A 21,080-nucleotide genomic window follows, 5' to 3' on the forward strand; every position below is an offset into this window, starting at 1 on the left:
TTGAATTTATTATCTTGATTCTGAATGCAACTGTCTGGTTCTACTCGAACCAGGCACGTTGCATCCGGCATATACTCTACAATCCATAAAAATGTAAACTATTGTGTTGTCGAAGTGCAGCTTATGTGAAAATCGCGAGCATCTAGCCTTGAACGTCGGAATTTTGGCAACCATGTCACTGTCGACTTGTCGAGGCTCCTGACCGTGATCAGCGTTTAATGTCCGCTATCCCGAAAGATTGAATGACGTGGTCATGAAGAAAGCATGCTGCAAAACGATGTATAATTCTCAGAACTCAAAAGAAATAACATGAAAACATCTATATACTCTTGATCCTGGCATTGGCATTTTCTTCATGCTAGTTGGAGCTCCGAATCATTCTCATGAAGCATCCGTCTAACTTCCGCACACTCCGGTTCCAGGATCCTTCATCGGCAAGGATTGAAACTGACAAGTTGTACCGGCTAAGCTGTGGATCGGAACTACTTTTGAATTGGATAACCTATGGTCTGTGAGACCCTTTGCAGAACCCTTTTTCTTTGTTTCGGTTTCATGTTCTGGCGTTTGAGTTTGCGGAACAAGCTCTGATATTTCCATAAGCCGCCCGTCTGAGTGCCCTTGAGATTTTACGCCAAACTCCCAATCAATGCCGCTGGAATTTTTGTTCAAGCATATGCTTTCCCATTGTATTTTTTCGGAGAGAGATCTCCTCCCTTTGAATTGTTTATCAACTGAAGTCCGTTTTGAATCATCTTCGGTATCATCTCCGAAGGCATAACTCCATTTGTAGCTCTTGTTGTTATTGTCCATGCTTAACTCGATGGAATGAAGATCGCTATCAACTGAAGTCCTTTTTGAATCATCTTCACATTCTTCTCTATATGCAGCAACTTCCATTCCATTCCCTTCTAGCTTCGCGTTCTGAAATGATCCGAAATTGATCTTCTTTAAATAAGCCTCGAGTTCCTTGATTTTACTGAAGTCTGGAGAACCGCCACTACCTTCATGCGTTTTGGATATCAAGTGAGCCTCTAGTTCATTCTTCAGCTGTTCCACAATGGCATTTTTCTCCTCGAAATGATATTTGGCTTCGGAGAGCTTCAACTGGACTCTCTCCTCGCGCAACACATCAGCTAGCTGAAGCATTTCCCTCTCCTTCTCCACCTCTTCACGAACTTTTTCGGATTCTTTCTTTAGCTCTTCGACTTGTGCTCTGTCCTCCCCAAGACCAGTGGCTAACTCATTACAAACCTGCTCAAAGATCTCTTTTGCCCTCTTCTCCATCTCAAGCTCTTTCGTGGCCTTCGACAGAGCTGCCTCTTTATCTGCCAGTTCTTTCCCTAGCTTCTTGTTCAACCTTTCTGTTTGTCTTCTTAGCTTCTTCTCCACCTCGAGTTCTTCTGCTACGCACGCTATTGCGGCACATATCCTCTCTCGCTCCTTACTTTTCCATCCTGCCTTTTCTTCTGCGAATTTCTTCACAAGATACTCAATTTCGTTGCAGTTAGACCTCTGTTCTCGGATCATTTGATGAATCTGGACACGAGCTCGATCAAGCTCAACTCGTAGGGCCGAGAGTAAGGTTGTACTTAAAGAATGCTGCTCTTCAAGACCCGAAACGCGAGTAAGAACTTTTACAAGCTCTTTAGATGTAGAAAGGCCACTATTGACATCCTTCAAACAGGTCTTAAATCCGTGTATGCAATTTCGATCAGGTTTCACACAAGATTGATCTTTGAGCTGCACATTGTGAAATTCAATCAACATGTTTACTTATTCATCATCCTAGGAATCCATGCAGCCTAATGCAATCAACATGTCTACTCAAAGATTCAAAATAGCTGTGCTCAAAAGTTAAGTGACAAACGTTCTTTTTTATACAAGCGATATGAGAGAGTAAGAAAGCGAACTCGAAATCTCGGGGGTAGGGAGTGAGTGCTTTAAGCAATAAGAATTTTTATGGTGTTTCGGAGTATGAGATACTCTAGAACACCATAGAATTTATGTCAAGTAACAAGCATTCTTTTTCAGAAGAGATATTAGAGAAGTGAGGGAGGGAACTCGAGTGGAGAGAGTAAATGTTCTTAACTAACTTAGTTAAGAACTCATTCATTAAGGCAAACATTCTAGTTGACCATTTAAACAAATGCTTTAGATTAATTATATCAGGAGAAAGTCATTAAGTTGACCATATCGTCATTATACCATCGTTGTGTGGTCGTTACATCATCATTGTGTTATCGATATATGATTAATATATCGTCGTAATTGTTAAAAACTGGTCACTTGTACAATTAAATATAAAAAATAATAATTCTAGTTAATTGTCCAATTTTTAAACATGAGAGTGAATAGCTAGATCAACTTTTTCAAACAAAAATTTTGAATTTTATTCATTGAAAATGACAAGGCAGAAAAGTACATTTGAAATTTATTATCCATGGGTTATTATTGGACAAATTTTATGGGGACCAATTTTTATTGAATCACTGTCAACATCTTATTGTCATGTTTTATAATTTTACGTGACACAAACGGTAAAAATAAAAATTCCAGAAACCTTGTTCCTCTGTTTATTTTTTCACCAATGAAATATATAATATATTAGAAATGAACTTTCTTAATGTAAGACTCTATGAACTCCCTGCCATTTTATATTTTTTGCTTAACCCTTTAAAATGTTGACACATGAATTGTGCCAAAAATATAAAATGGCAAAGAGTCCACTAAATATCTCATTTTTTAGATAATCTCCGTATTATTTCTCATAATATACATATTGAAATGCAGTTGTTTTTTTTTTTTTTTTTTTTTACCTGAGTTAAACTGGCCCTTGTAGTGTGAGTCTGGAAACCTCCCATTTGGTAATGATTCAAAGGAAGTTTCTGAGAAACGGCCGACAACCCTCTCTGGCGTCCAGCATTCCCAGATCCATTTCTCCTCTGCACAAAATTCCCAAAAACAAAATTTAATACTTTCAAATTCAATTTAATAAATAAGTAATTTTCACTTCCATAATATAGTAGAAAAAACAAAGCCCAAACAGAAAAATAATCTAAATGTCTGAATAAAATAGGTAACAAGTAGGGTATTGTCTTAGTGGTTGGGGGTTTTATTTTTAACCTTACTGTGTTGTGTTTAAACTCTTTCTTTTTGCTTTAACATAAATTAGTACAGATAACTTATAGTAAAAAAGAATAGGTAATTGATTTTTGCACATCTTCTACCCCGTCACCCATATGTGTATCTGACCTATGACATTTAGAATGAATTAAAAGTGCTCTTAAAATGACTGAAAACACTTTTAAAGACAAATGTTTTTGAATTCTAAAGCACTTGAAGTGCTATTTCGCAAGAAGCACAAAAATACACCAAATGCTTTTCCATATTAACTTGCATTTTATTAATAATTAGTTCTAAAAATATTTTCATAAAAAACGCGTTCAGTTATTTAAAAACACTTCTAAGCGAGACCTTAATCGAGAGAAAAATGTTTGCGAAACTCTTTTTGATTTCTTCTCCTGCATTTTCATTGAATACATCAATAAAAATTTCGATCACATGAAATGAGTGGTAAAAGAGAAAAGGGTAGTGTAAATTCACCCCTTAAATAATCCTTACCTCAGAAATAGGAGTAGAGGATGGATCTGATAACTTTGGAGGCAAGGAACCGGCTAAGGAAGGAACTTGAGCAACTTTGGAAGCCTTCTTTCTGAAAGCAGTTTGTTCTTGCTCGTTAATTTCCCACAAAGTCGCCGCCAGCTTTCTCGCCGAAACCGAAACCACTTCCTTCCCTTTTCCGCCGCTGCCGCCGCCGTGCTTCGAAGCCGGTCTCCGCTGCTGCTGCAGCGTTGCCATCTCATCATGCTCCTCACCCCCATTCGCCATCATCGTCGCCACACAAGGTGATCTCGCTGCTGCCGCCGCGCTTACAGTCTTCGAGGTGGGGACTGGGGTGCTCGAGCCGCCTCGCTTTCCGACCAGGATTGCCCTCTTGAGTCTGTACCTACGGACCAAGGAAGACGACGAGGAAGACGAGCCGCCGCCGCGCTTCCTGATCTTGCATTGCCTGTCGACGACCAAGCTGTGGCAATGCTGGTGGTTTTTCCAAGACATAGAAATTGGAACAGAAGACTGCAGAGTGCAGAGAAAATGGTGGATTAAATTTTAGGGAAATTGGGGTGTGGGTGAATCTTTTGGAGCAAATGATGGAGACCGAAATGGAAGATGTTGAAGATTTGGGGAGTGAATGGAGAGATTGGATTGGAGGAGGAAGAAAAATAATGAAAAATCAAGGGGCTGAAAAAAGTTGATGGAAGTACATTGATGATAAAATAATGATAGTGTCCAGATTTTCTTTTTAGGTAAATATTTTCAAACTGTCAGCCTTGAATTTATCAAAGAAGAAAAAGTGTCAAAGATTCTGAGCTTTGGTGGATTTTTGGGGCAGTCTTAAAGAGAATGAAAGAAGCTCAAAAAGGTGTCAAACTAATCAAAAAAGGTGTCAAACTAATCAAAAATGGAAGGTGAGGGGTGGGATTTTGGGAACAATCAATGGAAGCTTTATTTTGTTTTAGAAATGTTGAGAGGGAAGTAAAGAAGACTAGGACAGGAGTATACTCATAACTCAAATATATGACAAATCAATATAAATTGCGTGAAAAAATAAGACATGTGAGTAGATATAATAATCTTTTTTTTTTTTTTTATAATATTATTGTCAAGTAGTGTTATTATTATATTTAAATTATATCCATTATATGTATTTGTTCGTGTTATTATTTCACTTGAATCATATCGATTGCATATATTTGTTCGTAGTGTTATTATTTCAATTGAACTTAAGACATCTTACTTATAAATTAAGAATAGTGGTATAATACTATCAGATTGTAATAATAAGTAACAAATAAAATACAGTAACACGTGTAATAATAACATTATGTGAAGTGTTTCAGTTACACAAAAAAATTGGTCAAGGGGAGATTGATTTATAGTTGGAAATGAAATTTTGGGGTTTTATGTTCTTGGATTAGGAAAGGGATCCGTTCCGGATTCCTTCCACCTAATCCTCCTCATCAAACAATTTGGGCATTTGAAATTTGATCCAACAGTTAAAGTTATTATAACTTTTAAAGTGAGTCTGTATTTTTAACCGTTGAATTAAATTTTAAGAGTTTAAATTTTTTGATGAGGAGGATTAAATAAAAGAGATTTAAAAATGATCACTTTCCCTTGGATTAAAGAAGAAGGGGTGATAACGTGGCGGACATGTGAATCGAATTGCATTGAATCAGGGTCGTGCATGTGTATTATAAGCGGCCCACAATGTTGACTAGGTTCTCAGTATTTTACTTAATTAATTTGTCTCCTTCCCTCTCTCTCTCTCTCTCTCTCTCTCTCTGTGCTGGAATGTTCTCTAATCTTGCTTAATTATCCTCGGATCTTGCACCTTCTCTGTTCAAAATTATGATTCACCAAGTATGAAATGGAAATATCGTTGCTCATATTGTAGCCTCATATGTTGACTCACATATATGTGATTTCCGTTGAATCTTGGTCTGAAGTTTTTATTTAATATTTTTTTGTTGAAGATGTAAACGTTTTAATTAGAATTTAATAAAAGTTATCCTTTGACCCAAAAAAAAAAAAAAAAAGTAAGAAACGAGATCAAAAGAAGAATGTGCTTATTTAATTATCTATTTAAAATTTGAAATTAGGTCAAAGGAAAGAAAAAGAAAAATGATAGCAAGATGTTGAGACTTTCTTTGTAAAAGTTTTTATTTCGATTGTCTGTTGCTTCATAGTTTTGGTTTAAAATATATATTAACTAGTATATTTAGACTTAATAAAATTGACTAAACAACGTACTCTCTCCTCTATATGCGAACTCAAATCCTCCTGACTTAAAATAAATTTAGTGTAAAATTGTTTGTGTCAATAAAAATGGATCACGTTAACTTGACTAAACATGAAGAAGCAACAAGACCACATAATGATTAATAAATAAAAGCATCGTTACAGGAAGAGTTAGTGAATCAATAGTTTGATCAATAACTAAATGCATTAGGACATTTGGTTAACATGAGAATGGTCATGGTGATTTACAAAATAACGTTTTGAGGTAATCTCGTGTATTAAGAGAATGTTATATTAATTACATTAGATTGCTTGAGCTACTTTAGTGTCAAATTCATAAAGTAGTTTTAGGAATCTTGGAACTAAATTATTCATTGACCAAGAAAAAGTTCACTTGTAACAAGCTAGTAATGGATTCAATAGATCAAATCTTTTTCATAGGGTTAAGGAAATTTTTAACTATGAAAATGATCCTCCATCACCTCTTTTCACTTTTTGCACATCATTGCTGACTTTTATTCCTTGATTATGTTTTAATATATTCAAACTAAAAATAACCAAAATGTTCAATAAGAACAACAAAATGTGCTGAAATCACTTCTTTTTACCAAAATGGGATGATGAGGAGGAAATATCATAAATTGGGGTCAACAAAATTCTATTATATTCAGAAATATACTTATATCTACTAGTCAAAAAAATATAACCAAAATATAAAACTAAGCGATGATGTAAATCAAATTTTAAGTAGGATGACAATAATTGTGAACATCTTATCATAAAATGCTAGTCAAGCTGACAACATATCAATCAGTCAATCATACCCTAAAAAACCCTCTTAATAAGAAAAAATTATGATAGAGGCCAACCCAAGAGGAAGGGGGCCCCTACCAACGGCTCAAAATGTTTGGGGGACTAGTTGGAGTTTGTATTTGGAGCTAGGCCTGGCAAACGGGTCGTGTCTATCGTGTTCGTGTCGTTTTCGTGTAACACCTGTTATCTTAACGGATCGTGTCGTGTCACACCCGTTATCTTAACGGGTCCTTAACAGGTCGTGTCTCGTAAAGTGACCCGACCCGTTAAGAAAAAAATATATTTTTTTAAAATTTGCACATACCACACATTGCCACATAAATATTACTTCAAAATATTAAAACATTAAAACTTTTCTCGTTCAAGTATTATATCTACACTCGAAAATAAAAGCCTAATAAAAAAAATAATACATACACTACTAATCTATTACAAATATTAAATGTGCAAGGATAAAGAGTTTTTGTTTTTAAGATTGTAAGTCTTTCTCAAAAGTTTACACCTCCATTTACAAAATCTTCAATTTACATCGAACTTAATGAGAGAGAACTTCTGTTTTTGAGTAATAGCCTACACAATGGACGGCTAAGATTAAATCTCAGCCAATCCAATGGTTATCAATTTTTAAATTTAATAAAAATATATATATATAATTATGTGAAATGGACGGCTGAGATTTAATCTCAGCCGATCCAATGGTCATCAATTTTTAAATTTAATTTAATATATATAATTATTATAGTTTTTACTTTTTAGGGATATAAAATTATTAAATTAATGTATATAATTATTAATATTATAGTTGATTCATACTTTTATTAAGTATATAAATTATAACATAAGATTTTGTGATATCCACATCCACTAGTGTAAATATTTTAAATTGAAGATCAAATTCATTCTTTGTATTCATATAGGGTCAAGGAGTGTAGCTATAAAAACTCATCAAAATCAGAGTTAAAATAACCGTTAAATCTTGATTTTTCGTTTATAACCGTCGAAAAGCTTTGTCCCGTTACTTGATCTCTAAATGTTTTTTTTTTTGTGATTTTTTGCTGATGTGATATCCAAGCATATACAAACAATTTTGACGGTTTGGATCGTTGAAATTAGTTTTGGAGAATTCGTAAAACGATAGATTGACTAACACTTAGAGTTTATTTATACTTTTATTAAGTATAACATAAGATTTTGTGGTATCTACTTGTGTAAATATTTTAAATTGAAGATCAAATTCATTCATTGCATTCATATAGGGTCAAGGAGTGTAGTTATAAAAAATCATCAAAATCGGAGTTAAAATAACCGTTAAATCGTGATTTTTCGTTTATAACCGTTGAAAAACTTTGTCCCGTTACTTGATCTTTGAATGTTTTTTTTTTGTGATTTTTTTCTGATGTGATCTCCAAGCATATACAAACAATTTTGACGGTTTGAATCGTTGAAATTAGTTTTGGAGAATTCGTAAAACGATAGATTGACTAACACTTAGAATTTATTTATACTTTCATTAAGTATAACATAAGATTTTTGTGGTATCCACTTGTGTAAATATTTTAAATTGAAGATCGAATTCATTCATTGTATTTATATAGGGTCAAGGAGTATAGTTATAAAAAATCATCAAAATCGGAGTTAAAATAACCGTTAAATCGTGATTTTTCGTTTATAACCGTTGAAAAGCTTTGTCCCGTTACTTGATCTTTGAATGTTTTTTTTTTGTGATTTTTTGCTGATGTGATCTCCAAGCATATACAAATAATTTTGACGGTTTGGATCGTTGAAATTAGTTTTGGAGAATTCGTAAAACGATAGATTGACTAACACTTAGAGTTTATTTATACTTTCATTAAGTATAACATAAGATTTTGTGGTATCCACTTGTGTAAATATTTTAAATTGAAGATCGAATTCATTCATTGTATTCATATAGGGTCAATGAGTGTAGTTATAAAAAATCATCAAAATCGGAGTTAAAATAACCGTTAAATCGTGATTTTTCGTTTATAACCGTTGAAAAGCTTTGTCCCGTTACTTGATCTTTGAATGTTTTTTTTTTTTGTGATTTTTTGCTGATGTGATCTCCAAGCATATACAAACAATTTTGACGGTTTGGATCGTTGAAATTAGTTTTGGAGAATTTGTAAAACGATAGATTGACTAACACTTAGAATTTATTTATACTTTCATTAAGTATAACATAAGATTTTGTGGTATCCACTTGTGTAAATATTTTAAATTGAAGATCGAATTCATTCATTGTATTCATATAGGGTCAAGGAGTGTAGTTATAAAAAATCATCAAAATCGGAGTTAAAATAACCGTTAAATCGTGATTTTTCGTTTATAACCGTTGAAAAGCTTTGTCCCGTTACTTAATCTCTGAAAGTTTATTTTTTATGATTTTTTGTTGATGTGATCTCAAAGCATATACAAACAAGTTTGACAGTTGGGATCGTTGAAATTAGTTTTGGAGAATTCGTATGCCATCAATCAAGTTCCCTGTGTGTGTGTATATATATATATTTATTAAGTAGATTTAAATCTATTTATTTTGTACGTATAAATTATAATTAACTGACTGGTACACGGAATAGTACATACATCACGTGTCACGTGTGTCATTATAAAAATAGTGAGATATGTCATGACAGTCATGTGTGTGATAAAAAGTTAATAACTTAAAAAAAAAAAAAAAAAAAAAATTTCTCACCACTTCTATTAATTTTCATTTTTCCCTCTCATTTTTGTTTCATTTTCAACTTTTTCTTATCATTTTCACTTTTCCCTCCAACATCTTTCCCTAATTCCCTCACTTTTTTGTTTCATTTTCAACTTTTCTTAACGTTTTCATTTTCCCTCCATTTTTTTTTTCAAAAAGGGCGGCAAGTTGGCAACGGCAAGAAATTGATTATTGAAATTTGAATGGAAACAAATCACATCAAATTTCAATGGATGCAAAATCATGCAATGCATCATGCATATTAAATTATTAATTAATAATTATTATAGTTTTTATAAAATTTAATATATATATATATATATATAATTATTATAGATAGACTTAATATTTTGGGGGTATAATTATTATAGTATATATAATTATTATAATGATTATAAATTTTATAGTTAATTTAATATATATATATATATATATATATATTTATTATAATTTTGAGGGGTATAAAATTGTAAAATTAATGTATATAATTATTACAGTATTCTTTTAGCGTTATAAAATTATACAAATAATATTTTGCTTATCGTGTATCGTGTTACCTACATGTATACCCGAACCAACCCGTTATCTTAACAGGTGCTTATCGGGTTACTCGATAACGACCCGATTCGTTATCGTGTCGACCCAAACACCTGTTAATTTCGTGTCGTGTCGTTTCGGGTTATCGGGTCGTGTCAGAAATTGCCAGGCCTATTTGGAGCTTACACTCAAACATTTATTGCTAAAAAAAAAAGATCCACGTATTTATAATTATGCATGCCGGCCCCCACACCTGCACCCCAAGCCACTACCCATGGTGTTCATATCTTTTGTGGCTAATTCCAATTCAAATCCTTGAGGTTTATGGACTGTCACATTCACTACAAATTTGATAAATACCGAGAGAATGAGGATCTTAGAAATCAATTCATTTTAGTCATTTATCGAATATTATGTAACTAATTTTTGCTAGGTATTGCTCGGGTTTAATTTTAAATAAAAAAATTCAAAATGATTTATGGTCGCAAAATGATTGATGAACAGATAAGATGAACTCATCATTAAGATGCTCATTAAGAGGGTCCTATTCCAAATATTGATGTTGGTGGTTCATGTTCATGCTCCTTAATTTCTTTTTGTTTTGTTTTTTTTTGTTTTTGTTTTTAATTTCAAGTAACATTTTCCCACAAGTTGTGTTTATAAGTATTCGGGCAGTGGGAGCATGGATCTACATCCAAATAAACCATGTTCCTCAATTTCCTAGCACAACCAATGAAATGAAAATAAAAACTCGATAGCTAGCTGGGACTGTTTTGTTCACATGCGTATGTACAAATCGTGTGGTGTGGGAATGATAGCAATAAAGAAAGGATTAGGATAAGGGAAGGGCAAATGATACTTTTTCCGTCTTGTTTTCAGTCTTTTCTTGAAAGAGAGTAAATAAATCTGAATTATACTACAATCAATCAATCACACAAGCATACACGATTCCTAAACATTTAATATTGATGCAAGTCAGTCCACGACGCATGAACCAGTCGTTATTCATGCGCGATTGATTGTAATATTATTCGATACTCTGAGAAGCTCCAAATGAGATACAGAAGTAAAACTTAAAAAGCTAAGTGGTAGTTTAGCTAACAAGGTGAGGTATTCTTGTTAAATTGTGTGATTAGGACGAACACAACAAGTTCAGAAGGGGACGTTGAAAACGCGAAACATTTCATCTGCTTCAAATAATGAAGAAATTATTGTTAGGTTGTGTACACATAATAAGAGCTACGATAATACTAGGAAGGCCTCCTTCTGACTTTTGAATATGAGGAGAACCCAATGTCTCATTGAACTGCATGTTTTCTTTTTGAATGGAAAATATTTTTGTAATATATTCTTATTTTCCCTTGAAAATTTGTTTGTAGGTCAAGGTTCTTTTGGTTTTGATCAAAATTGAATTTTCTTCAAACTACTTATAAATATAAGGGGATGCTAGCAACCTTCTCACTTGAACTTTCTTGTTTTACCTTCTCAACTTTCCTTATTTGACAATGTTACTTCATGATTGGAACCATCTAAATGCTGGATCACCCTTTAAAAATCAACTCTACAAAAAAGATATCATCCAAATCAACAATCATTTAACTGTTCGATTAATGTTGTCAAGATTTTAGTGTTTAAGTGAAAAATATGGTTCTTCTATTTATTGTATAATTGTTAGATGACTAAACGATTTTGGATTTAGCTAATTTTTTTAAGAGATATCTTTAAAGAGTAACCTATATAATAAATGGTTTGGGTTATCATTCTACATAGCAGGATGAGAAGGAGAGCCGAGAAGGTTGCTAGCATTCCCTCAAATATATATACTACTAATTATAAATGAATGGTTCCACAACAAACAATGCCTAGATTTTTTATGATAAAACTCAACACTTGTTGAGTAGTTAATTTAGGTGGTAATATTGGGACAATATTGGTGTTTTTCGTAGTGGGCTACTAGTTAATTTGACTTTAAAATCTTGATATGATATCAGAGTGGGTCCTCCTAACCCAATCTGGCCTAACCATTCTAATTGTAAACAAACTCTAACCTGATTGTTACAATTGTGAACAAAACCCTGACCTCACCGTGGCCTAACTCATAAATCTTGATATTCTTAGCTATAGTTAAATGTTTGTTACTAATTAATTAACTAACTATGGTTCTATATAGTTCTTAGGAAGTCAGTGTGTATTATTGTGACATGTTCTCTTTCAGTAGAAGATAGTATACCTTTGCAATCAGGGCTGGCCAAGGTCGATTTACATCTTATCAGAACACAGACTGATTCATAAAGTGTATTCACAAAATTATGTAGCAGAGATATGAAATAATAGCATCTTACTTACGAATGATATATATAAAGCGAATTAGGTTAAAAAAGGTTGATGGCTTTAGCAAATTATTGCCAAGTACTGTTTACATCATGCATAATTGATGAAGAAATGGTATCGAGATGACGACAAACTTATACAATGGAAAGAGAAACCCTAATCTAATTCCCATAGCGGGCCTGAGTCGCATGACTGTGTGAACAGTTTGAAAGTAGGGGGAAGGTAGGTGATAACTGTCGGATAACAGTGTAGGACGGTTGGACCTTCAAAGTTTCAAACCATACCATTTTTTTTTTAGGTTTGATATAACCTTGAAAGATGAAAGTACATGTCAGTCAATCTTTCATAAATAAACCAAAACCACTAATGAATAGTTGGGGAAAATTCTTCACATCATAGGGCTGGGATTTTTTCCCAAAAATCCCAAACCAAACCAAAAAAATCTCGATCCCATATTGAAAAATTCCCAAACTGATAATGCTGAAATTTTCGAGATTCATATCAAACCGATCCCGAACCTTTTGGTATGGGAATCGAGATTACATATTCAATGGCTTGGGAATCCCGAACCAAACCGAAAAGTATATATATTTATTTTGGTTGCATGCATGTTAAATGTTGATTTTAAGTAGTTTGATAGTAAACTATATTAGATATAGGAGTATAAAATTAAGTAGTTTGGAACTTTGGAACATCACTTTGACTTGATATGAATGAATTGGCAAATTAAAATGAGGTAAAAACCTAAATTTTCATTTATATGAAATTGGAAAACAAAATTTTAGGCCGAAAATCCAAATTTTGGCCCACATCCAAAAAAATCTCAAATTTTAACCCAAAAACCCAAAACCCAAAATCCAATCCCGAAATATCAAAAACTATTCGGCAATCTCGAAAATTGGGAATACCAAAATTTTGGTTTTGGATTGGTCTTCAAATTTCCGTTCTGAAAATTTTTGGTTTGGGATCCCATACCAAACCACCCCTACTACATCATATACAACTGAGATATAACTATATATGCTATTTTCCATGCTCGAGACAATATTAAACGTAAGATTTTTAAATTCCAAAGAGATTCAGGGTAAGTTATTAAAGAATGAACTATCTATAAAATGTTAGATAGAGAGGATAAGAAATGTCCTTCACGAGGATTAGAAACGTCTTTCATGATCATTGCAAAAGAATATATGAGAAATTTTGTAAATGACTCATTCAAAGTAGAAATTTGCAAACCCGTCTTAGAGGCCTTTGTAATGCTCATTTTCCGCATCCCCTCTATCTAACATTGTATTGAAATGCTCACAGCCGTAAGGAACATAGACATATCCACGTGATAATCAAGACTTCATCTTCTATTAGCGAGGAGCCAAAAGTCTCCAAAATTCAACACTAAACCCCTAACCTTGGCATGTAATGCAAGTGGCCTTGTACCACAATAGTGAAGAGGAGTGTTGTTATTACACCATGGCATGGGTTCCATCCCCGTTTACTCCCTAATCTAACATCTAATCTAACAAATCTATCGTTTAACCCAAAAAAAAAATAAAAAACCCCACATGTAACGACTTAATTCCGCCTTCCTTCTTCTCCGATTTTTCATGGCAATCAGTTGTCTCAACTAAACTTGTACAAAACGTTGAGTTCGTCTATAAACCTGATACATCAAAACAGAAATCTTTTTGGGAATTGGTTGAACTTATCACACATGCAATTTTTTCAGATTTTTACTCGCTTTCACTGATAGTTTAGGCAAGAATTCTACTATTCACTGATGTATAGAATGCATTATTTTCATGACTAGATTATGACCATTTTAATCCAATCGTACAAACATCGGTGCATCTAATGTATTGCAGTAGACGGTAATTTGGAATTTTGGATTCGTTTGGCAGTCATTAGAATTCTTTTTATCTAGTGGTCACTGTGTTTACTGTCAGTAGACTGACTTGAATACATATTTATTTACACAAAGGTACACAATAGTGATTCAGGAGGATTAAGTTGTGCAGTTACAGTACGAGAAGAAAGGAAAAGAAATTGAGATAACTGAACATTAAGCATATATATAGATTTTACATAACCTAATTAAAAGGGATCATTTTTCAAAGTAATCTTCAGTCCTCCCCTTGAAGCCAATCTGCCCAAAGGTAAGGCTGATGAAAAGCCCCAGGTGCCATGTTATCAGCCACAACCTGCTCAAAAAATTGTATATCCTCGTCATATTTGCTTGAAGCAAAATACATTAGAAAATTTACATTGAATGCCAGTTTTGCTCTATTTCTTATAAAAGAGTAATACTCTTTCTCTACACTTGCACGAGGGTTCAGCTCATTACTTTAGTTTATGTCATAAAAATTAGAGCCCGTTTGATAACTATAATGATGGAGGAAAAACACATATAGGGAAAATGAGGGATGAAGAAGAGTAGAGATGTAAAGAATAATTGTTTGTTGTATTTAGTATTTAATCTCAAGTTTCCCAATGGATTATTTTTGAACTATTAGGTTGTCATTACAAATTGATACCATTTTAAGACCTCAGGGTATAATATGAAAAGTTTGAAACCTCATGGCCCAATTAGAAAATCACCCTAAATTAAAGGATTTACAATGGAAAATGACCCAAAGTTAAAGGATTTAGAATGTACTTAGCCTAATAATGTAATTAATGTTTTTCTTTAGATAGCTTTATTGAAAGTGACCTGATTAAATAAAAACAGAAATGCGGATTTGACAAGAACGGTCCCATGGTCTAGTGGTTAGGACATTGGACTCTGAATCCAGTAACCCGAGTTCAAATCTCGGTGGGACCTATTTTTTTTTTTTTTCCTTCTTCTTTTTCCCCCTTTTTTATTTCTACACTTATTGAGAATCAAATGCCAAACATGTAAAAACCAGCCTCCTAATTCCTTATCTCAAGGAGTGCTACGTTTCTTCATCACACAATTAAGTTTATCACACGACCTAAAATCGACTCCATTAACTAGTTGAGTTATGCTAATATATTTTAGTAATCAATCTTATATCTAATAGACAAGTTTATGTCGCTTTGAAATAGCTCAATACATTAGTAAACACGTAAAATTGATTGAGAATACACCACGAACAAGTCACTCTATAAAACGTAATCAATGAGATAACCTACTTAACCACTCAAGTACATATAAAAGAACTAGTACAAGTATATTTTTGACCACTTAATCTTTTGTTTTGGGATTGTAGCTGTTTGTAGCTCATTTAGTTACAGCTTTACCCGCATATCACCTTAATTCAATTCACCTTCCCTAGTATCTGCTTGTATTAGAAAAACTTTTAATTTGGGAATTGGGGGTTGTTTGGGATTATTTTAAATTTTTAAGGGAGCTTTGCTGCATATATGTGGTAGGGGCCCTATAAAAGATTTTGGATTTTTATCACAAATGATCCCTAAGATTGACCCACTTTATCAAAATTGTCTCTTAAGTTGAAAATTGATGAATCTCATCCTTGAATATGAGTTGCAAATCACTCTCATCATTCCGTCTTAATTCTGTTACAGAGTTTGTTAGTGTGCTGACATGTCCCATTGTGGTCTCCCACTCCAATATTCAATGGAATGATGACATTGATTTGCAACACTTATATTCATAATTTTCAATTTCAGAGACCATTTTGATGGTGTGAGTCAATTTTAGAATTCATTTGTGATAAAAACCATTTTTTTTTTTTTTGGCTGGGCTGGTTGTATTTGTCTTGGCCATTTGGGCCTAGATGCCGTAATTGTGCCCTTTAGAGTGAAAAAAAACAAAGAAAAAAACCTTTGATATCAATCTAAACAAGATCAAACACTAAAGGAACAAAATTTAGAAGAAGGGTTACTAACCAAAATTGAGAAGTGAGAGCAGGAGGTGAGGGGAAGTGAGCGAGCTCAGCACCAATGCTCTCAAAGAAGAGCCCCGTCAAACTCTTACCGTCGATTAATGGTATGCTCGACGGAGCCAACCATCCGATCAACCCGAACCCAATCACATTCAGATCCCTCCGCAGCCAATCTCTCTGAAAGCTACTGTTTGTTCCCAACACATTCAACACAAAACCAAGCCATATATGCATCAGTGCATGGATTGCGTGGATGTCTTACCATTAATTGTTGGCTTAATTTAGGCTAAACATTGATTATAATTAATTAACCACGTATTGTCTTATATAAACCACGTATTTTACCCGTATTAACACGATCGACACATTGACACAACCGCATACAACAATTTCTACGTTGCAACAACAAAATCAACGGTCATGATCTTCTTAAAAAACGATAGCTAGGTAAATTACCATGTGAACCTTCCTCCAGAAGCCCTAACTTGCCTCAGAGGGTTGCCAACCACAATAGGGTTCACAAAGGCTGCAATTAAAGAGCATTGCAACATTAGTATATTGTACAGAGGCGCATTTTAGTGAGAGCGTGTGCGCGCACAAAATATATATATATTTTGTGCGCGCGCGCGTGTTTGTATGTGAAGTATGAACCTGAAGAGAGGCATGTCCTGCTTGGTGAGAGGGAGGAACTGCGCAGCCCCATTACGGTTGATGCGGTCGCCATGGTTGCTGCCATTTTTTTGGGTTCAGAGCTGTAAGTTTTGGAGTGAGTGAGTCAGAAATATTACTGGTGGAGGTGGTGGTCGAGATTAACTTGGAAGGGGTAGGGCTTTGTCAGCTGTTGACGGAGATTTTTTGGGAAGATAGAATGGATTTGCATGAATGGAGTTTGATCAATGATCATCTGCCACGTGGGACTTCATAGGATAGAGTGGGGTCTCACTCATCTAACACCACCAAAGGTGTTTCCATCTTCCTGAAGACATGTGCTAGCTCAGCAATGTCAGCATGTTGTGTGTGATCCATAATAGATTAGGGCAATTAAGATGGGCCTTTGCCTTTCGTAGCTAACAAAACCCAACTCAATTCAAGATTGCTAAAGATCAAAGGACGAGAAAAATAAGAAAAACAAATTAAAAACTCTGAATCTTGTTCCAAATATATAGAAAAAGAACAAAAACGCTACAAATTGTCAAGACGGCTACATAATATGAAAATACTTTATTTCTGCCCAAAATTACATTTTACCAACTTACAATAGGTGCTTTTTTTTTTTTTTTTGAACAAATGATATTATTTACACTAAAAGGGGAGGGGTGGGTTTAGCCTTATCATAGGCTAGCAATAAAGTAATTCAAATTCACCTTTGGCGAGAATCGAACCTAAGACTTCTCACTTACAAGTAATAATAAGTTACTTCAATCCCTTAATTAACTGAGAGTTTTATTATTACGGTATAGTGATATTCCTCTTCACTTGTAAGTGAGGTTTTAGGTTCAATTTCGCCAAAGGAAAATTTGAACCACATTATTGCTAGCCTATCGTGAGGTTAAGCTTACCTCCTTCCCCTTAGACCTACTCTAACCCTTGGAGTAAAACTCAAATTTTAGGTTCTAAACCTTCCCCAACTTGCTCCAACCCTTGGGGCAAATATAAGTTTTAACCCAAAACTCATTCATGGGGCAAATTTAGCCTAGGATTTCCCTTAGGTTAGTGGGCTTGGCTCACCATATATGTGCATTTTTTAGTTTTATATTTACAAATTTATTGAATCCAACAGTTAAGATCTAATATGATAAAATCCAACGGTAAAAAAAAAAAAAAAAAAGATCTAACGGTTCAAATTTAAATTCAACAGCTAAAGTAATTAAAAAAAATTCTTTCATGTGTTTCTTATTCTTTTATGGTGTTCAACAAGTTTCATGGTGTTGGTTTAGTGATTTTTCAATAATTATCTGAATTTAAATATTTTTAGGTTAAAATGTTTCTAAAATTAAATTAGGATAGGTCTAAGGGGGAGGGATGGGCTTAACCTCACAATGGGCTAACAATAATGTGGTTCAAATTCGTCTTCGGCAATAATCGAACCTAAGACCTCTCACTTACAATGGGCTAGCAATAATGTGCTACGCTTGCTAGGTGCGTGGTGGATATATGGGTGCTTGTCTGTTGAACAAGTTCACTGAACATTGACCCCCAAGACATTTAAACGTATGGATACTTACCACATGTCAAACATTACAAAATTTTTTGTTGTAGTTTGCAAGTAGTTGTCAGACTTGAGGCATCATATGTATCTTATGCTTATAGATATGAATTTTAATTTCAGCTCAAAGCCTTCACTACTTTGCAGAGACCGGTAGTGTGATACTTGGGTTCATATGTATGGTGATACATGACTTCTCTGAGATGACTATTCTTATTTTGCAAGACACAGAAACCTAATCAGGTTGGGGATTAGACGATTTTTCTACACTCGAAGATTCTTACAAGAAGCATTTGTATTTGATAACAACCTTGGACATCCGTGGAAATAGCGAAATTCATAAAAGAAATTTATAGGAGTCCAAATGTGTTGTTTGCTTCATGGATCAACAATATAAGCATTAAAATGAATGTGGTTGAAGACTTGGATTGTAATGATATAATTGATGAGTTTTTCTTCAAAAAATTTCAAGGGGACAATTTCTTAAAGGTTAAAATTTAAGGACTTTTGCTTGGAGTGGTTGTATGATTTTGCTTTTGATCGTCGGAGTTGAGGTACTACTTCTCCCCAACACTCGTTGCAGCATTGTATGTTTGTTTTTCCTTCAAGTAATATAATGGAGGCATGAAGGTCTAGCCCTCCAACTTCGATTGGGTTATGACCAATTTTAAATATTTCTTTAATATATGTTTGTGTATTAAGAAAGACACATTTAAGCGGTCGCCCTGGACACCAAAAAAACTAAAGGCCGGCCCTGTTGTATCGCCACGTACAGTCCTCGTGCAGCTAGCTAGAGAACCTTCGTAGAATAAGCTTATTACTAATTATATGGACATTCATTGAAAAAAAAAAAAAAAAAAATTATATGGACATACATCGTCATTCATGACTTTCGGGATATCTTTAATAAAATGAAAACGATTTGTTAATTTTCTCAAATTTTATTTTAATAAGACTAGAAAGAGAGAATTAGTACTAGTCTTTATAGAGTAGGATTTTGCATAACATTCAACCCAGCAGGCAGCAGGAAGCCTGCCTCCGGAAAAAGACCTCTCTAAAAGGGGAAGCATCCAAAGTGTGACCGGCCAAATTTAAAGTCAAAGATTAATCCCCATTGACCGTTTCTTATTTCTGACTTTCTCTACCAAACCCATTCATACATTCCAATTTTTAATCAAACCCATTCATATATTTCAAACTTTAATCGTAGGAAAGGCGGAACTAGGAAAGTTTATAGGTTAAAGTAGGCTAATTTTATCAAAGAAGATTGGGCTCCTTTCTAGTAGATAACTTTGGCCATCTATGTTTTAAAATTCTGAAAATTTACTCTAGACTATTGCCCACCCTAGCCAGCCATAGTATACCTTCGTCCTTATTTACGACAAAAGTTTAACTCTTGTACTCATCGCTCACGTTGCGTAACTAAACAAAGAAAAATTACATTTATTTGTGCAAAGTCATCAAAATTATGATGCACAAGAATAGGATAGTAAAAGGATCACTCACACATCTTTGGTTAAAGAAAAAGTTGTATGAACAGAAAGTGAGGAATTATTACGAAAAGAGGCTATATATATGTTGCTTCCATTTTACATGTGTAAAGAATGAAAATCAAATAAATAAACAAATGATTAATTGTAATCAATATCCACTTTGCTTCTCCTTTGTATGAACTTTTCTATATATTTTGGTTTAAAGAATTAATTAATCAAATTGTGTAATTAACTAAACCCAAACTGTTTCCGTTTCTGGGTTCATCATCGTCTATCTTAACAAGACAAATGACCAGAACGCCATGAAAATAGTAACCCCAGCAGCAATGCAGATCATGTCCAAAGCCTTCTCTCTCGCCTCCTTTCTCTTTCTCCTCTCTCTCTTCATCTCCAAGTACTCTTCATACCTCGCCTTCCCCTTTACCTCCTTCCTCCTCTTCCCTCCCTCGATCGCCCTCTGCAATATGACCAAACTCTCCCTCCCGTTCAAATGATTCCCCTCCATTCCCTCCATCTGCATGCTCACCTCCCTCACGTGCAGCTCCCTTCCTTCACTCCCACTCCCCTTGCACGTCACCACCATCCCGCACTGCACATACTCCCCCTTCTTCTCCCCCGCCAATATCGTCGCAAACCGCAGCTGTGTCTCCCCTGTCAGCCAGTGACGCTGCACCGTCACTGCCGTCCGGCTCGACAAATTTGCCGCCCTTTTCAGGGTGGGGTCGATCACGATCCAGCTTAGGCTCAGGTTGTCCTCTAAGTGCTTCAACGACTTCTGGTCTTCCCCGACATGTTGGATTGGTGTCGGGACGGTTTCTTTCCGGTCAAGTAAGTCGACCCGGAAAGGTGAGCAGAGGAACCACCCGGATTCGGTCTCGGACTCCTGAACCTTAGAGAAAATGAGCTGGTCTTTGTAGAAAATATCGACGGCCGAGACTAACTCCGCGGTGGGGGACGAAGGGCTGAAATTGAATTGGGAGGGGGAGTGGTCGAGGAGCGGGAAAGAGTCGGAGAAGAAAGAGCGGTGACCGGCAGGGAAAGTGGAAATGATATCGTTAACTCGTGGATCCGTTATGGAAGGCCATGTGGCGATGCTGGCGTCCCGCCAGAGTTTTTCTTTGGCGGAGAAGCCGTGTAATTCGGACGAAGCGCAGGCGGCTGCAGCCAAGGTCTGGCCGTCGAGGCGGGTGAGGATGTGAGCCGTGATAATGTCGGGATGGATGACGGAGATTGAAGGCCCATCGCCCTGATCGACGGCC

At 34.8% G+C, this 21,080-nt stretch overlaps 3 protein-coding genes and 1 non-coding gene across 4 annotated transcripts in view; 1 reads left to right on the top strand and 3 right to left on the bottom strand.

Annotated features, from left to right (window-relative positions):
* Positions 1-265: 265 nt before the first annotated feature.
* Positions 266-4,372, bottom strand: LOC103932948. Its single transcript, XM_009342600.3, has 3 exons — positions 3,622-4,372; positions 2,817-2,942; positions 266-1,740 (listed from the first exon to the last, which is right to left on the bottom strand). Exons 1-3 carry the CDS (start codon positions 4,114-4,116, stop codon positions 397-399), a joined length of 1,965 nt encoding a protein of 654 aa, XP_009340875.2. The 5' UTR covers positions 4,117-4,372; the 3' UTR covers positions 266-396.
* Positions 4,373-14,207: 9,835 nt separating this feature from the next.
* LOC103963837 (photosystem I subunit O) lies at positions 14,208-16,935 on the bottom strand. The gene is made up of 4 exons (XM_009376692.3): positions 16,774-16,935; positions 16,579-16,648; positions 16,127-16,309; positions 14,208-14,457 (listed from the first exon to the last, which is right to left on the bottom strand). The coding sequence occupies exons 1-4, from the start codon at positions 16,856-16,858 to the stop codon at positions 14,361-14,363; spliced, it is 435 nt and encodes a 144-aa protein (XP_009374967.2). The 5' UTR covers positions 16,859-16,935; the 3' UTR covers positions 14,208-14,360.
* Positions 15,006-15,077, top strand: TRNAQ-CUG. Its single transcript has one exon. It is a non-coding gene; the product is annotated as a tRNA-Gln (tRNA).
* Positions 16,936-19,879: 2,944 nt separating the features above from the next.
* The window catches only part of LOC103963838 (F-box protein At2g27310-like), a 1,266-nt gene continuing 65 nt past the window's right edge, over positions 19,880-21,080 (bottom strand). The window contains exon 1 of the mRNA XM_009376693.3: positions 19,880-21,080. This exon is cut by the window's right edge and continues 65 nt beyond it. Coding sequence (XP_009374968.2) covers positions 20,093-21,080 — 988 coding nt within the window. The 3' untranslated portion in view covers positions 19,880-20,092.

The sequence above is a fragment of a genome, unplaced genomic scaffold, assembly GCF_019419815.1.
Source record: "Pyrus x bretschneideri cultivar Hongxiangsu unplaced genomic scaffold, Pyrus_bretschneideri_v1 Contig128, whole genome shotgun sequence".
Lineage (NCBI taxonomy): Eukaryota > Viridiplantae > Streptophyta > Magnoliopsida > Rosales > Rosaceae > Pyrus > Pyrus x bretschneideri.